This window comes from Balaenoptera acutorostrata, chromosome 6 (assembly GCF_949987535.1).
Source record: "Balaenoptera acutorostrata chromosome 6, mBalAcu1.1, whole genome shotgun sequence".
Classification (NCBI taxonomy): Eukaryota; Metazoa; Chordata; class Mammalia; order Artiodactyla; family Balaenopteridae; genus Balaenoptera; species Balaenoptera acutorostrata.
This window is the reverse complement of record NC_080069.1, coordinates 40,044,444-40,058,349: the sequence shown is the minus strand read 5'-3', so window position 1 is coordinate 40,058,349 and position 13,906 is coordinate 40,044,444. Positions and strand designations below refer to the sequence as shown.

The 13,906-nt window shown below is 34.6% G+C and overlaps 1 protein-coding gene across 5 annotated transcripts in view; it reads left to right on the top strand.

Moving 5' to 3' along the window:
* NAA35 (N-alpha-acetyltransferase 35, NatC auxiliary subunit) overlaps positions 1 to 13,906 on the top strand; it is a 94,482-nt gene that overhangs the window by 77,608 nt on the left and 2,968 nt on the right. For all 5 annotated transcript variants that reach the window (XM_057549299.1, XM_057549295.1, XM_057549298.1 and 2 more), the window contains 7 exons: positions 1,779 to 1,845; positions 3,451 to 3,549; positions 4,164 to 4,342; positions 7,704 to 7,840; positions 9,573 to 9,640; positions 11,783 to 11,923; positions 12,624 to 12,746. In XM_057549299.1, the coding sequence (XP_057405282.1) occupies positions 1,779 to 1,845; positions 3,451 to 3,549; positions 4,164 to 4,342; positions 7,704 to 7,840; positions 9,573 to 9,640; positions 11,783 to 11,923; positions 12,624 to 12,746 (814 nt within the window). The remainder of the gene's footprint in view (positions 1 to 1,778; positions 1,846 to 3,450; positions 3,550 to 4,163; positions 4,343 to 7,703; positions 7,841 to 9,572; positions 9,641 to 11,782; positions 11,924 to 12,623; positions 12,747 to 13,906) is intronic.

Below are 13,906 nucleotides of genomic sequence, written 5' to 3'. Positions count from 1 at the left end.
TGACAATATGACGTATATGAAATAGTGTCTACATCCTCTTAATTTGCATTTTGTCTTTTCTATTTAACAATCTGTAACACTTAGATTCCACATTGTCACACTTATCATTATCCATTTAGATTTAACTACAGTTTGATCCTCATTATTTGCAGATTCTGTATTTGTTAATTTGCCTACTTGCTAAAATGTATTTGTTAACCCTCAAATCAATATTCACTCTGCTCCTGCTCTATTCATGGACACGTGCAGAGGGGCAAAATATTCAAGTCACCCAACGCTGAGGTCAAACAAGGCAACTCTTGTCTTCTTGTGCCTTATACTGTAAACTCTATTAGATACCCCTGTTTTTGTGCTTTTTGTTGGTGATTTTGTAGTTTAATGGCCTCCAAGTGTAGTGATGGGCTTTCTAGTGTTCCTGGCACAAGAAGGCTGTGGTGTGCCTTACAGAGAGATTATATGTGTGTTAGATAAGGTTTGCTCAGGCGTGAGTTCATTGCTAATCAATTAACAATGTACATTACGTATAGTGTCTTTAAAAAGAAATACACGTAAACCAAGGTTATACATTGATCAGTTGATTAAAATGTTGGGACCAGAGGCTGGCAGGAACCTAACCCTGTATTTTACCGTAGCAGCAGTGTTTCAGTATTCTCTATTCAGGGTCCACAGCAAGTTTATAGACCATAACTATCACAAATACCAAGAATCGACTGTGTATATAGGAAAGTTCATTGCATGGTAGCCTATAGATGTTATCCTGCTGTTTTAAGAATTCCAATGTTACAGATGTTACAATGTTTTTTTCCTTTGTGAGTGACTTGACACTTTCTTCTGGAGGATTGTAGAGTTTCTCTTTATTTTAGGAGTTCAGGAGTTTTACCAGAATGTTCATGTGTGATTTTCAACTATTCCTACCTGGAAATCAGTCATTAAAGCCTCAAGTCTTCAAATCAGATCATTTTTCCTATTTTATTATTTATTTAATTATTGCCTCACCTTCATCTGTTTCTTTTTCTTTCTCTCTTTTTTTTTTAAAGAGCTCCTTATATACTCTATCTTGTAGATTTTTTCCCCCTGTATTCCTCATGACATTTATCTCTTATTTTTGCTGTGTTGTAAGAAAGTTATTTTATTCCCTAGAACTTCAAGGCTACTATGAGCATCTTTCACCTACTAAATTTTTTAATTTGAAAATCCTAATTTTCAGATCCAGAAAGTTTTTTTTTTAAGGGCTTTATTTTTGTCATCTTAAGTAATTTTCTTACTTTGGGCCTTCCAGCCCAAAGTAAGTGGCCTTCCACTTCTGTTTTGCTGCCACCTGTTCCAGGTGTCCTGCCTTTTCTTTCCCCTGGCTGCTGCATGCTCTGTCATTATCTGTTGCATGACCATGACTCTGTTTATCTTTGAGGTTCTGGTCAGATTGCTCAGTTATGGCAAACACTTAGGAGTAGCAAGTTGTCAGCTCCTTTCAGTGCGCCAGGAAAAGTGTTTACTTTTTCCCATCTCCTTAGGTGCAAAGGCTACTGTCAGTCCCACCTCAGGGAGAGAAAAAAAAAATCTTTCCAACTATTCAGCCCTGTATTTCCTCCAGGGCCAGGCAGGTAGCAGATCCTCCCAGACTGTAATGTTAGCAGTCTTCAACTTAGTAATGTATTTGGTTCCATTTTCTCATTTTTCCACTTTTCCCTATGTGTTGGTAGCACCTACAATAATCACCACTTCTTTATGTAGGCCAGATAGTTTAATTTTAATAACAAAAATATTATATTATCTTACAGGTGCTGCCTATATAATAATCACCAGGCTAAGGACTGTATTGATTCCTTTGTTACTCACTGTGTTCGGGTAAGAACTACAATTTGGATCATTATGGTGGACACTTAAAAATCGTGGTGTGCAGTATCTTCAGTAGCATTAATTTGTGCTATTTTTTCATCTGACATTTCTTATTCATCTTCCCTGAAATTCGTAGGAAATTTCTGTCTCTTCTTACACCCGAGTGGATAGCTTCATAACCTGTAGTCTTCCTGGAAGGTTGTTAGATACTGAGGCACCTTTTGATGCCCTTTCACTGTAACCCTTGGGGACCACAGAAACAGAATAAGCTATGACCCCCATCTGGGAAGAAAGGAGTTCACTTTTTTTTTTTTAAATGGACACAAAAACTTTATTTATTTTTGACCTTATAAACAAAGAATATGGGTAACATCCCCAGGCACTTATCTTTGTACTGCCTTAATGAGAACAGGATTATAGTAAAATTAAAATTATCACTTTTAGATGAGAGCATGAACTTTTTTCAAATCTCAAATAATTTGGAAAAATAAAAACCTTGTAGGTGATTAAATTAATTATAAATCATTCTTATTTAATTATAAGCTCTTTATAGACAGCTCTTTCTTGCCTAATTACAGTTACTAAATATTTATATGTATGTGTGTGTATATATATATATAGATAGATAGATAGATAGATCTATCTATCTGTATAGATATAAAGGCAGCATGGTTTGATGAAAGGAAAACCAATAAAAGACCAGATTTTATTTTTATTACTAACATTTTATTGTTATTAGGCAGATCACTTTACTTTTCTGTAAACTTCTCAATCTTTAAAAAGTGAAATGTTATAGCACAGGGAGATCAGCTCGGTGCTTTGTGACCACCTAGAGGGGTGGGATGGGGAGGGTGGGAGGGAGGGAGATGCAAGAGGGAAGAGATATGGGAACATATTGTATGTGTATAACTGATTCACTTTGTTATAAAGCAGAAACTAACACACCATTGTAAGGCAATTATACTTGAATAAAGATGTTTAAAAAAAAAAGTGAAATGTTAATACTGCCTCTATACCTCTTATCGGCTACTTATCTATTAAATGAGATATCTGTCAAAGTATGCAAATGTAAAACATTATTATCCTTACAGAATCTTAAAATGCATACTTCTTAAATCAGAACAAACTTCTGTTCCTATTGTCTGATTCATGAACTGTTACAATATTTTATATGAGAATACTGTGTAGGTAAGAATAGGAATAAAGAACCTTAGTCAGGGTTTGTAGGTATTAGCCCTTATCTAATTATTAGGCATTCTGGTGTATTTAAAGCAGCAGAGAAGTGGCAGCCTTGAACACTGGCTTTTGGCTTGACATAAGCAAAAAAGAAACTGTCCTCTTTAATTTGTGGGAAAATATCTAAAGATTGAAGGAAGATATTTTTGCCATACGAAAACAAGTTTCATAAACAGCCACTCCTCTAGCTATTGATAAATTCCAGTATTGAGTTTCTTAAAAAGAAACACCTATGTAAAAAGTATGCATAGCATGATTCTTATATACATTTTTTTCCCTTAAACAAGATTTTGAAAACTTGTTAACTTTTGAATGTTAATTTTCTTTAGTATAAGCGGATTTCATATTGACGGTTAACAAATTGTATGTGTATTGCAGCCATTCTGTAGTCTTATTCAGATCCATGGACATAACAGGGCTCGACAGAGAGATAAGCTCGGTCATATTCTTGAGGAATTTGCCACCTTGCAGGATGAGGTAAGAGCCAACAAGTTGCCCTTCCTTCCAAAATTAAGCAATTCATATACCTTGACCAGATTTTCAAAAACAATTCTTTGGAACAATAATTTGGCTATTTCATTTTTCAATATGGTGAATTTCCTTTTGACTTAAAATGTAACAGTTACGTATACCAAAGAAAGGGTTTACAGAACAAAACAAAACAATAATCCAAACCTTGAAACATCTTAAATTATTTTTTTTGATAATCGGGATGAATTGTAAAATATGTGTAGAGCTGTAGTTATAATTAGAGCAAGTTTACATTATAATAAAAATGTATTAATCTTCAAGTAAATTTGTGAGCAGAACCATATTAATAATATAACTAAAGGTATGAAGTCAGTTATTTTTACTTTTGTACTATAAAATGGATATCTTTTTAATTTAGGAAATGTTTAGATAAATGTGATCCTTTGAGAAATGAGAAGTTTGAATGTAGACCTAACCAAAGGTACATTTGAAAGTATGAATTCTTGAGGTGGTGAGATTTACATTTTCTGCTCATGTGCTATTTTTAGCTGGTTTTTTTTTTTGTAATTCTCTCATTACCTTAAAAAGAAAGTTAATGTTATGACGTTTTGTTGTGATAGGCAGAGAAGGTTGATGCAGCCCTTCACACTATGCTGTTGAAACAGGAGCCCCAAAGGCAACATTTGGCTTGTTTAGGTACCTGGGTCCTTTACCATAACCTTCGAATTATGATACAGTATCTTCTAAGTGGCTTTGAATTGGAACTCTACAGCATGCACGAGTACTATTACATATATTGGTAAGAGAATGATTGGAGTTAAAATTGGTGGTGGGTGGGATACGTAACATCTGAGAGAGTATCTGTAAAGTAGAGTGTAACTTTAAGGTACTTTTTTATTTACTGTATTTGAAATTTAGTTGTGGGACAACTGAAAAATATCTATTGAAAATTAGAGCTGGATCATCTTAAACATCTTAAGTGTCATAAAAATGTACAAATATATTTTTTCTAGCCATTGTAATATTTATTTAAAATTCACTAATAAAAGTGGCTTCAAAGTAAATGGATTAATTGATGAGCTTTTGTCTGTTTCCAAAGAGAAAAATTAACATACATTTTGCACTGACTTCAGTGATGCTGTGTACTAGCTGTGGAATGTACTTAACTGAAATAAGTTTCAAAATTTGAACCACATCTTTCTTCTGAGAAGAAATTATGGCTAAGATTATCATTGGGAGTATAACTTGCAAACTATGGCCCTGAGGATTTGTCTCAGGAGCTTTGAAGGAGTTGATAAGAGATGATCTTCAGCAGAGTAGTTCTTTGCTTTCAGTTGGAGATGAGATAAACCTAGTAAGAGGATGCTTGAGAATATTTTAGGTGTGAAAAAGCTGTCACAGAAATAAAATAAGAAAATTGAGAGCTAATGAATTCAGTTATCTTGCATCTTTTTCTTAGTCTAGTAAAGTATGGTAATTTAGTTGTGGTAATTTTAAAATAGTAATGACCTATTATTGCCCATCACAAACAGCTAAGTTTAATATATTAGATCTTAATAGATCTAAGATATATCTAATATAACTAATTAGATCTTAGTTCATCTTTTTAATTCATATTTAAATTATTTAACTTGGTATTTAAGATATTGTATATTCCCTGGAGTCACTGCTGTGGAGGCAGGAAAGTAATTATTTTCTATGCTTTTAACATGGTTTTGTGGTCATGGCTGCTAGGGCTCTTAACAGGTAATTCTTGGTTATGAAAAACAGGTAACAACTCTTACCAACAGGTGTTGTTATAGCTACTTGGGATTTTTTTTTATTATTCATACTAGACACCCCTGTTCAAACGAGGCATTTTATAGGGGAACATGCCCAAGTGTTGTGGTTTGAGACAGCTAATTGGAAGCTTTTGTGCTCTTGATTTCTCAAGATACAATTTTTATATGTTTTTTTGCACGATGGATTGGCAAATGATATTCCGATAAATACTCCATTAGAAATTTACCTGAATACTTGAGCAGATTCATTTCTTCTCTTGTTAACAAAAGAAATTTTAGTTCTGCTTATAAGTACCCTTCTGGTCTACTTTCATGTTAGTTTTAACTGCTTTTTAGTTTCAGAATTACAGATTGGGCTCCAGTATTTTCACAAGATATACACTGTTGTTGTTCTTCATGAATGTGATTCCTAAAGCATGTGGACCCTTTTAAAATCAGTAGAAAACAGTGCTTCTTAAATTTAGCGTGCATCATAATCACTCGGAAAGCAACTTGCTGGGGCTCTGTTCCTAGAGTTCCTGGTTTACTAGGTCTAGAGTAGGACCCACCGAATCATTTGCATTTCTAACTGCTTTCCTGGTGAGACTGCTGCTGGTCCTGAGATCACAATTGAGAATTGGTATAGAATATTAGCACTCTGACTCTCCTTAGATATAACTGTGTATTAATTTTGATAAAGCACTTAATAAAAGCTCATTGAAATATCTGATATTTGAAAGGAAAGTCCTGAATTGTGCCAGCTATCCCCTTTACTTGTCTGTCCTTCGGTTAGATAATTAAAAGGTAAAAGGTATCATTAGTTCCGTACAGAAATCTTCTCGGGACTTCCCTGGTGGTCCAGTGGTTAAGACTCTGCGCTTCCATTGCAGGGGGCACTGCCTTCGATCCCTGGTCGGGGAACTAAGATCCCACATGCTGCATGGCACGGCAGGAAAAAAAAAAAAGAAAAAAGAAAAAAGTCTTCTCATTGAGTTAAGAGAGGTTACAAACCCTCATTTTGTAGTGTGATGGGGGAAAAAAATTCATTTGTATCCTATAAAAGTATACTATATTGAATGCTTTTCTTAAATTCATTGCCAGGAATGATTTTCTCTCCATGTGAAATTATATACTTTTTTAAATCAAAAAAAAAAAAATATATATATATATATATATATATATACTGGTTTGCTTTAACTGCCAGGAAGCGTAGTGCTCAGTTTAGCTTTAAGATACAGTATCTAAGTCATTCCAGGTGTATCTTTTCATTTGTTTGGTTTTTTGTTTTTTTCCCATGCCACGTGACTTGCAGGATCTTAGTCCCCAACCAGGGATTGAACCTGGGCCACTGTGGTGAATGCGCCAGGTCCTAACCACTGGACCGTCAGGGAATTCCCTTGTTTTGCTTTAAAATGTTCTTTTTTTACGTTTTATTTTTTTTATGTGTTTTAATATTGTAACCTGCCTTGTAACTGTTTGAAAAATTTGGGAAATAGGTGTCATACACTCAAACTTGATCATAATAAAATTTCTTATAAATCTTTGATTTTCATTAATGTAGTAGTGGTCCTTAATTTTATTTAAAGAATATATATTCATATCCTAGATTTAAACTGCTTCTCTGGCTTAAGAGAACGTATTGTTTGTTAGTTTAAACTTATGAAAATTTAGTATCTGGTGGAATAATCTGTATCATATTTCCTTATTGAGTAAACTCAAGTAAATTATATGCTTGCATGTTTATAATTTTTTATTTTTTTCTGTATTTGTTTCCTTTTGTAATTAATAACAAAATAAGACATTAACTTAATAGGTTTAGGAGAAATGTGACCTATATTGATATAGTAAAAACAATTTAATGGCCATTCATTTGATTTACATATATATAAATAATTATCAAGAAATCGCTTTTTAATTGAAGTATAGTTGATTTACAATATTGTGTTAGTTTCTGGTGTACAGCAAAATGATTCAGTACTTTTGCAGATTCTATTCCATTATAGGTTATTACAAGATAATGAGTATAATTCACTGTGCTATGCAGTAAATCCTTGTTGCTTATCTTACTTTATATATAGTAGTTTGTATCTGTTAATCCCATACCACTAATTTGTCCCTCCCCACCAGAAATCTTTAGAAAAGTTGTAAAACTCATATCATTGTAGGAAATTAAACAAAATTTTCCATATTGTGTGGCAACAAGTAAGGGAAAGTTAATCATTTGTAATGCCCATTTCTTGTAAGATCTAATCTATCAATTATCTAACTGAATAATTTTGTTTTTGGAAAAAAACTTTTAAAGCATTATAAAAAATATCTCTTTATTAATACTAGTACTTGCGTTGACCAAGCTATCTCATTTATACATCTGCCATTGACTAACATTTTCTTTCCATTAAGGTATCTCTCTGAATTCCTTTATGCATGGTTGATGTCAACATTAAGTCGTGCCGATGGCTCTCAGATGGCAGAGGAAAGGATAATGGAAGAGCAGCAGAAAGGCCGTAGTAGTAAAAAAACAAAAAAAAAGAAGAAAGGTAAAAAAAAAAAAAAAGTTAGAAAGGTGCTGTGAATTTTTTTTGAATTTTATTTATTTTTATACAGCAGGTCCTTATTAGTTATCTATTTTATACATATTGGTGTATATATGTCAATCCCAATCTCCCAGTTCATCCCACCACCACCACCCCCCCCCCGTTTCCCCCCTTGGTGTCCATATGTTTGTTCTCTACATCTGTGTCTCTGTTTCTGCCTTGCAAACCGGTTCATCTGTACCATTTTTCTAGATTCCATAAATATGTGTTAATATATGATATTTGTTTTTCTCTTTCTGACTTACTTCACTCTGTATGACAGTCTCTAGGTCCATCCACGTCTCTACAAATGACCCAATTTTGTTCCTTTTTATGGCTGAGTAGTATTCCATTGTATATATGTACCACATCTTCTTTATCCATTCATCTGTCGATGGGCATTTAGGTTGCTTCCATGACCTGGCTATTGTAAATAGTGCTGCAGTGAACATTGGGGTGCATATGTCTTTTTGAATTATGGTTTTCTCTGGGTATATGCCCAGTAGTGGGATTGCTGGGTCATAGGGTAATTCTATTTTTAGTTTTTTAAGGAACCTCCATACTGTTCTCCATAGTGGCTGTATCAATTTACATTCCCACCAACAGTGCAAGAGGGTTCTCTTTTGTCCACACCCTCTCCAGCATTTGTTGTTTGTAGATTTTCTGATGATGCCCATTCTAACCGGTGTGAGGCGATACCTCATTGTAGTTTTGATTTGCATTTCTAATAATTAGTGATGTTGAGCAGCTTATCATGTGCCTCTTGGCCATCTGTATGTCTTCTTTGGAGAAATGTCTATTTAGGTCTTCTGCCCATTTTTTGATTGGGTTGTTTCTTTTTTTTAATATTGAGCTGCATGAGTCTGTGAATTATTTTTAAACTTAAGAAATAAGTAACATTGGAGTGAGCTACCTGTGCATTTTAATGGGTGAATTAGTCATTATATTTTAATTCTCGCCCATCTTCTCTTCAGAAGGTATAAGGGTAGAAACTGAGTCACAATATTGGTACAAACCTTTTGGTTCCTTTTTTTGCTTTTCTTTTACTACTTTGCTATTTCATGTGTCAAAGGACCTTAGGACAAGAAGAAGTAGCCACATGGAATAAGATAGGTTAACGAACAAGACAGCAGGAGACTTTTGATACTCTTTTGACAGAAGGCTGACAGCTCAGGAAGGAAATCTGGAGTTGTGCTGTTACAGTCAGCACAGAAAGATGATCACAGAGCACTTTGGCATACTGCCCAAGGACCGTGAGGAGAAAGATATGTTTCAAAGGGACTCCCCTGTTAATCACTCATGGGAGAGTACAGATAGGCTACAATTGTTACAGAATAGTGCTTTGTGTTCCCTTCAGATTTCAACACTTTGCCTGGGTCATTAAATGACTTGTATCACCATGGCGTTCCTATAAAAGAAGTCCCTGTATTGTGACTTGAGAAGAAATTACAATTAATTCATACTAAAATCTTATGGTATTAACTATTTGGGAACACAGTTATTGTTTAAACTTTCTGCTATACTTTGTTATTTGTAGATTTGGGCCATAAAATAAAATTTAGCCTGTAGGAACAAACTGTTTGACATTTTAATTTAGTAAACAAGGTAGAAAGAAGGTTTTTTAAATTTAGATTTCTCCTGCAGTAATGCAAGAGGAGGAGGGAAAGAGTTTGGATGATTTTCTTTCTAATTACAGTTCGCCCATTGAGCCGAGAGATCACAATGAGCCAGGCATATCAGAATATGTGTGCTGGAATGTTTAAAGTAAGTTGCTACGTTGCTATTACATTGTTTAATTCTTGGGTTGACCAAAAGGTTCGTTCAGTTTTTTCTGTAAGATGGCTCTGGTAGCACTTAGTTGTCTTTAACTTCATTCGAAACAATTTTGTTAGATTGTATGTGACAGCTGTCATATTCAGTGTGCATTTAAAAAAAGACATCAAAATTGGTGAATTTTTGTGTAGCCATTTTAATATTGAAATGGAAGAAAAGCAACATTTTTGGCATATTATGCTTTATTATTTCAAGAAAGGTAAAAACACAATCGAAGCGCAAAAAAAGATTTGTGCAGTGTATGGAGAAGATGCTGTGACTGATCGAACATGTCAAAAGTGGTTTGCGAAGTTTTGTGCTGGAGGACGCTCCACGGTTGGGTAGACTGCTTGGAGTTGATAGCGATCAAATTGAGACATTAATTGAGAGCAGTCAACGTTATACCACGCGGGAGATAGCCGACATACTCAAAATATCCAAATTAAGCGCTGAAAATCATTTGTACCAGCTTGGTTATATGAATCGCTTTGATGTTTGGGTTCCACATAAGTTTAGCGAAAAAAACCTTCTTGACCGTATTTGTGCATGTGATTCTCTACTTAAACGTAATGAAAGCGTTCTGTTTTTAAAACAAATGGTGACGGACAGTGAAAAGTGGATACTGTACAATAATGTGGAACAGAAGAGATCGTGGGGCAAGTGAAATGAACCACCACCAACCACACCAAAGGCCGGTCTTCATCCAAAGAAGGTGATGTTGTGTATTCGGTGGGATTGGAAGGGAGATCTCTATTATGAGCTCCTTCCAGAAAACCAAACGATTAATTTCAACAAGTACTGCTCCCAGTTAGACCAACTGAAAGCAGCACTCGACAAAAAGTGTCCAGAATTAGTCAACAGAAAATGCATAATCTTCCATCAGGATAATGCAAGACTGCATGTTTCTTTGATGACCAGGCAAAAACTGGTACAGCTTGGCTGGGAAGTTCTGATTCATCCACCTTATTCACCAGACATTGCACCTTTGGATTTCTATTTATTTCGGTCTTTACAAAATTCTCTTAATGGAAAAAATTTCAATTCCCTGGAAGACTGTGAAAGGCACCTGGAACAGTTCTTTGCTCAAAAAGATAAAAAGTTTTGGGAAGATGGAATTATGAAGTTGCCTGAAAAATGCAGAAGGTAGTGGAACAAAAAGGGTGAATATGTTGTTCAATGACGTTCTTGGTAAAAATGAAAAATGTGTCTTTTATTTTTTCTTGAAAACCGAAGGCACTTTTTGGCCAACCCAATAAAATGAACTCTGTTCTGTGATTCTTTCCAGGTTCTAATTTCACCTTTATTTTTACTATCTACTTGAAAATTACCTTTTTTCCAAGTCTAGTGGTTTATATTAATTTAATAAATATTGAACCCTTGTCATGTGTCAGATATCTTGTACTGGCTACATTGCAGCATACCAAGTCTAATCAGATGTGATCCTTGTATCACGTGCCTAGTTAATGACAGGCCAGGTGACATAAATGTGTCATAGGTACTAAGAGAAGGAAGAGTTTACTTCTGATTGATGATCAGGAAAGGTTTCTTGGAAGAGATGGGGTCTGGATTTTTTTAAGAAGTGTATTAGGAATGGGGCAAGCTCCACAGTAAATGGCTTAAGCAAAGCAGGCATTTTCAGGAATTAGTAACTCTTAAGTTGTGCTTGGCAATTCAAGAAATGATTTAAGGCAACTTACATTAAAATACATAAAACAGAATATGGACTTCTGTTTGAAAAACAGGACCAATGCTTTTCTTATAAAAATTATATTCTACTTTTTCTTCAGGAGCTTTTACTTGAAGATTTTAAAGCTATTATAAAAGCATTAGGAAGAATAATGTGCATGTGGTATCATTTCACTAGGAAAATTAGTAATATATTAGACACTGGAACTTGAACATTTTTTGTATAAAACGTGGCTCAGGATATCAAAATGAATACTAAAGCCAGTTTTTCTCTTCCTGTTTCTGATTTCTGAGCCTTGTTTTGATTAACTATATGTAGATAGCTGTTTCTTGTTTTCTATTCTGTATTAATGAGGATGTTCACATTTTCATATTAATACCATCTGTTTTTCTCTCTTTTTCCTGTAGACTATGGTGGCATTTGACATGGATGGCAAAGTACGAAAACCCAAGTTTGAGCTCGATAGTGAACAAGTTCGATATGAGCACAGATTTGCTCCATTCAACAGTGTAATGACACCACCACCAGTGCACTATCTGCAGTTCAAGGTGAACCTGCTCCTTAAAATAATTGTAAAATATTTAGTCTTAGACCTCCCTGGTGATGGGCTGTTCGTACCTAGCCATTTTGTTAAAATAGTCAAGTCAAACTTATTGGATCAATGGGATAAAGTGATAAAATAGCAGTTTTAAATAGTATGAAAATTATTTGACTTTGGATATACTCATCACATTAACAGTTATTTAAATATGAGAATAATATGAGGTGTGGTATATGAAGATTGAAAATTGAATAGGAAAAAAATAGGGACATGCCAGGTGTTTGCTTTAGTGTCCGTATGTGAATGGATAATCAATGTAGAATTCTTTAATTTAAAAAAGGTATTTTAGGGCTTCCCTGGTGGCGCAGTGGTTGAGAATCTGCCTGCTAATGCAGGGGACACGGGTTCGAGCCCTGGTCTGGGAAGATCCCACATGCCGCGGAGCAACTGGGTCTGTGAGCCACAACTACTGAGCCTGCGCGTCTGGAGCCTGTGCTCGGCAACAAGAGAGGCCGCGGTAGTGAGAGGCCCGCGCACCGCGATGAAGAGTGGCCCCCACTTGCCACAACTAGAGAAAGCCCTCGCACAGAAACGAAGACCCAACACAGCCAAAAATAAATTAATTAATTAATTAATAAAAAAAAAAAGGTATTTTAGAGTTTTTTCATATTAAGCATGTTTTAAATAATAATATTTCTTTTTTTTAGGAAATGTCTGACCTCAATAAATATAGCCCTCCTCCTCAGTCTCCAGAACTGTATGTGGCAGCTAGTAAGCACTTTCAGCAGGCAAAAATGATATTGGAAAATATCCCAAACCCAGACCATGAGGTAAGACTGCAGTCACAGTAATTCTAGAGGAAGAGCTTGGCAGGAAGTACCTATCTTACTACTGGATGACAGTTTAATTATAAAACGAACCTTACAGTATTAATAAATGAAGCCTGTCATGTTTCTGCTAAGGATTTCAAATAGCTTTGCTAACCTAACCTTGTCAGACTTAAAATTATTTGATGAAAGAAGTGATGTAAATATCTCCTTTGTGTACATTTAGAAATCAATGCAAAGAGAAATTAAGACTTAGAACCATAAAGTAAGCAGAAAGAATAGAAATAAGATCCAGATTGATCCACAGTTCAGTTGTTAAGATTAAAAATTTTTAATTTATAGTTTACTGTATTAAAATATAATTATATAAATCTTAAATCTAAAAAATGATCTGGTCAATTATCACAGGACGTAAAAACAACTGTATTCCACTTAAAATAAAGACTATTGTTTTGAAGACTATTTTGAGTATCATTCTAGAGTTTAGAACTTGTAAAATATAAAATACTGTTTCAGCCTTTTGTTAGTTTCATAATTTATACCTAATTTTATTGAAATGCATTTATTCTGTAAATGAGAGTTACCTGTAACACACAGACCATTTTGTGGAGTATATCTTGGTACAAACTCCATGGAAGGGTATTTTAGCAATCTGTCAAAAATCACATGTCCTTAGGCCCAGAAATTCTGCTTCTTGGGATTTATCTTATAGATAACATGTGCACATGTGGGAAATGATGAATACACAAGAGTATTTATTACAGCAGGATTTGTAATAGTAAAAGAATGAGGAAACTTTAGTGTCCATCAAAAGGAACTGTTACATGATTTTTCATTATGCAGTAGAGTACCGTGTAGCCCTAAAAAGGACAAGGAAGATATTTATTTACTGTAATGGAATGTTCTTCAGAATATAAGAAGTTTAAAAAGCAAGCTTAAAATCTGTATGTATAGTATGCTGCCATTTCAGTCAAGAGGAACAAAGGAAGACCACATGTATGTGTGCCAATATTATATGAATATAACATATCTCTGGAAAGATACGTAAGAATTAATAACAGTGTTTGCTTCTTAGGGTTGCTAAGTGCCTTAGGGAAGAGGGGCAGGAGAGAGATGACTTTTTAAAAAAATCATGTATAGTCATGTAATGAAAGAAAATAAAA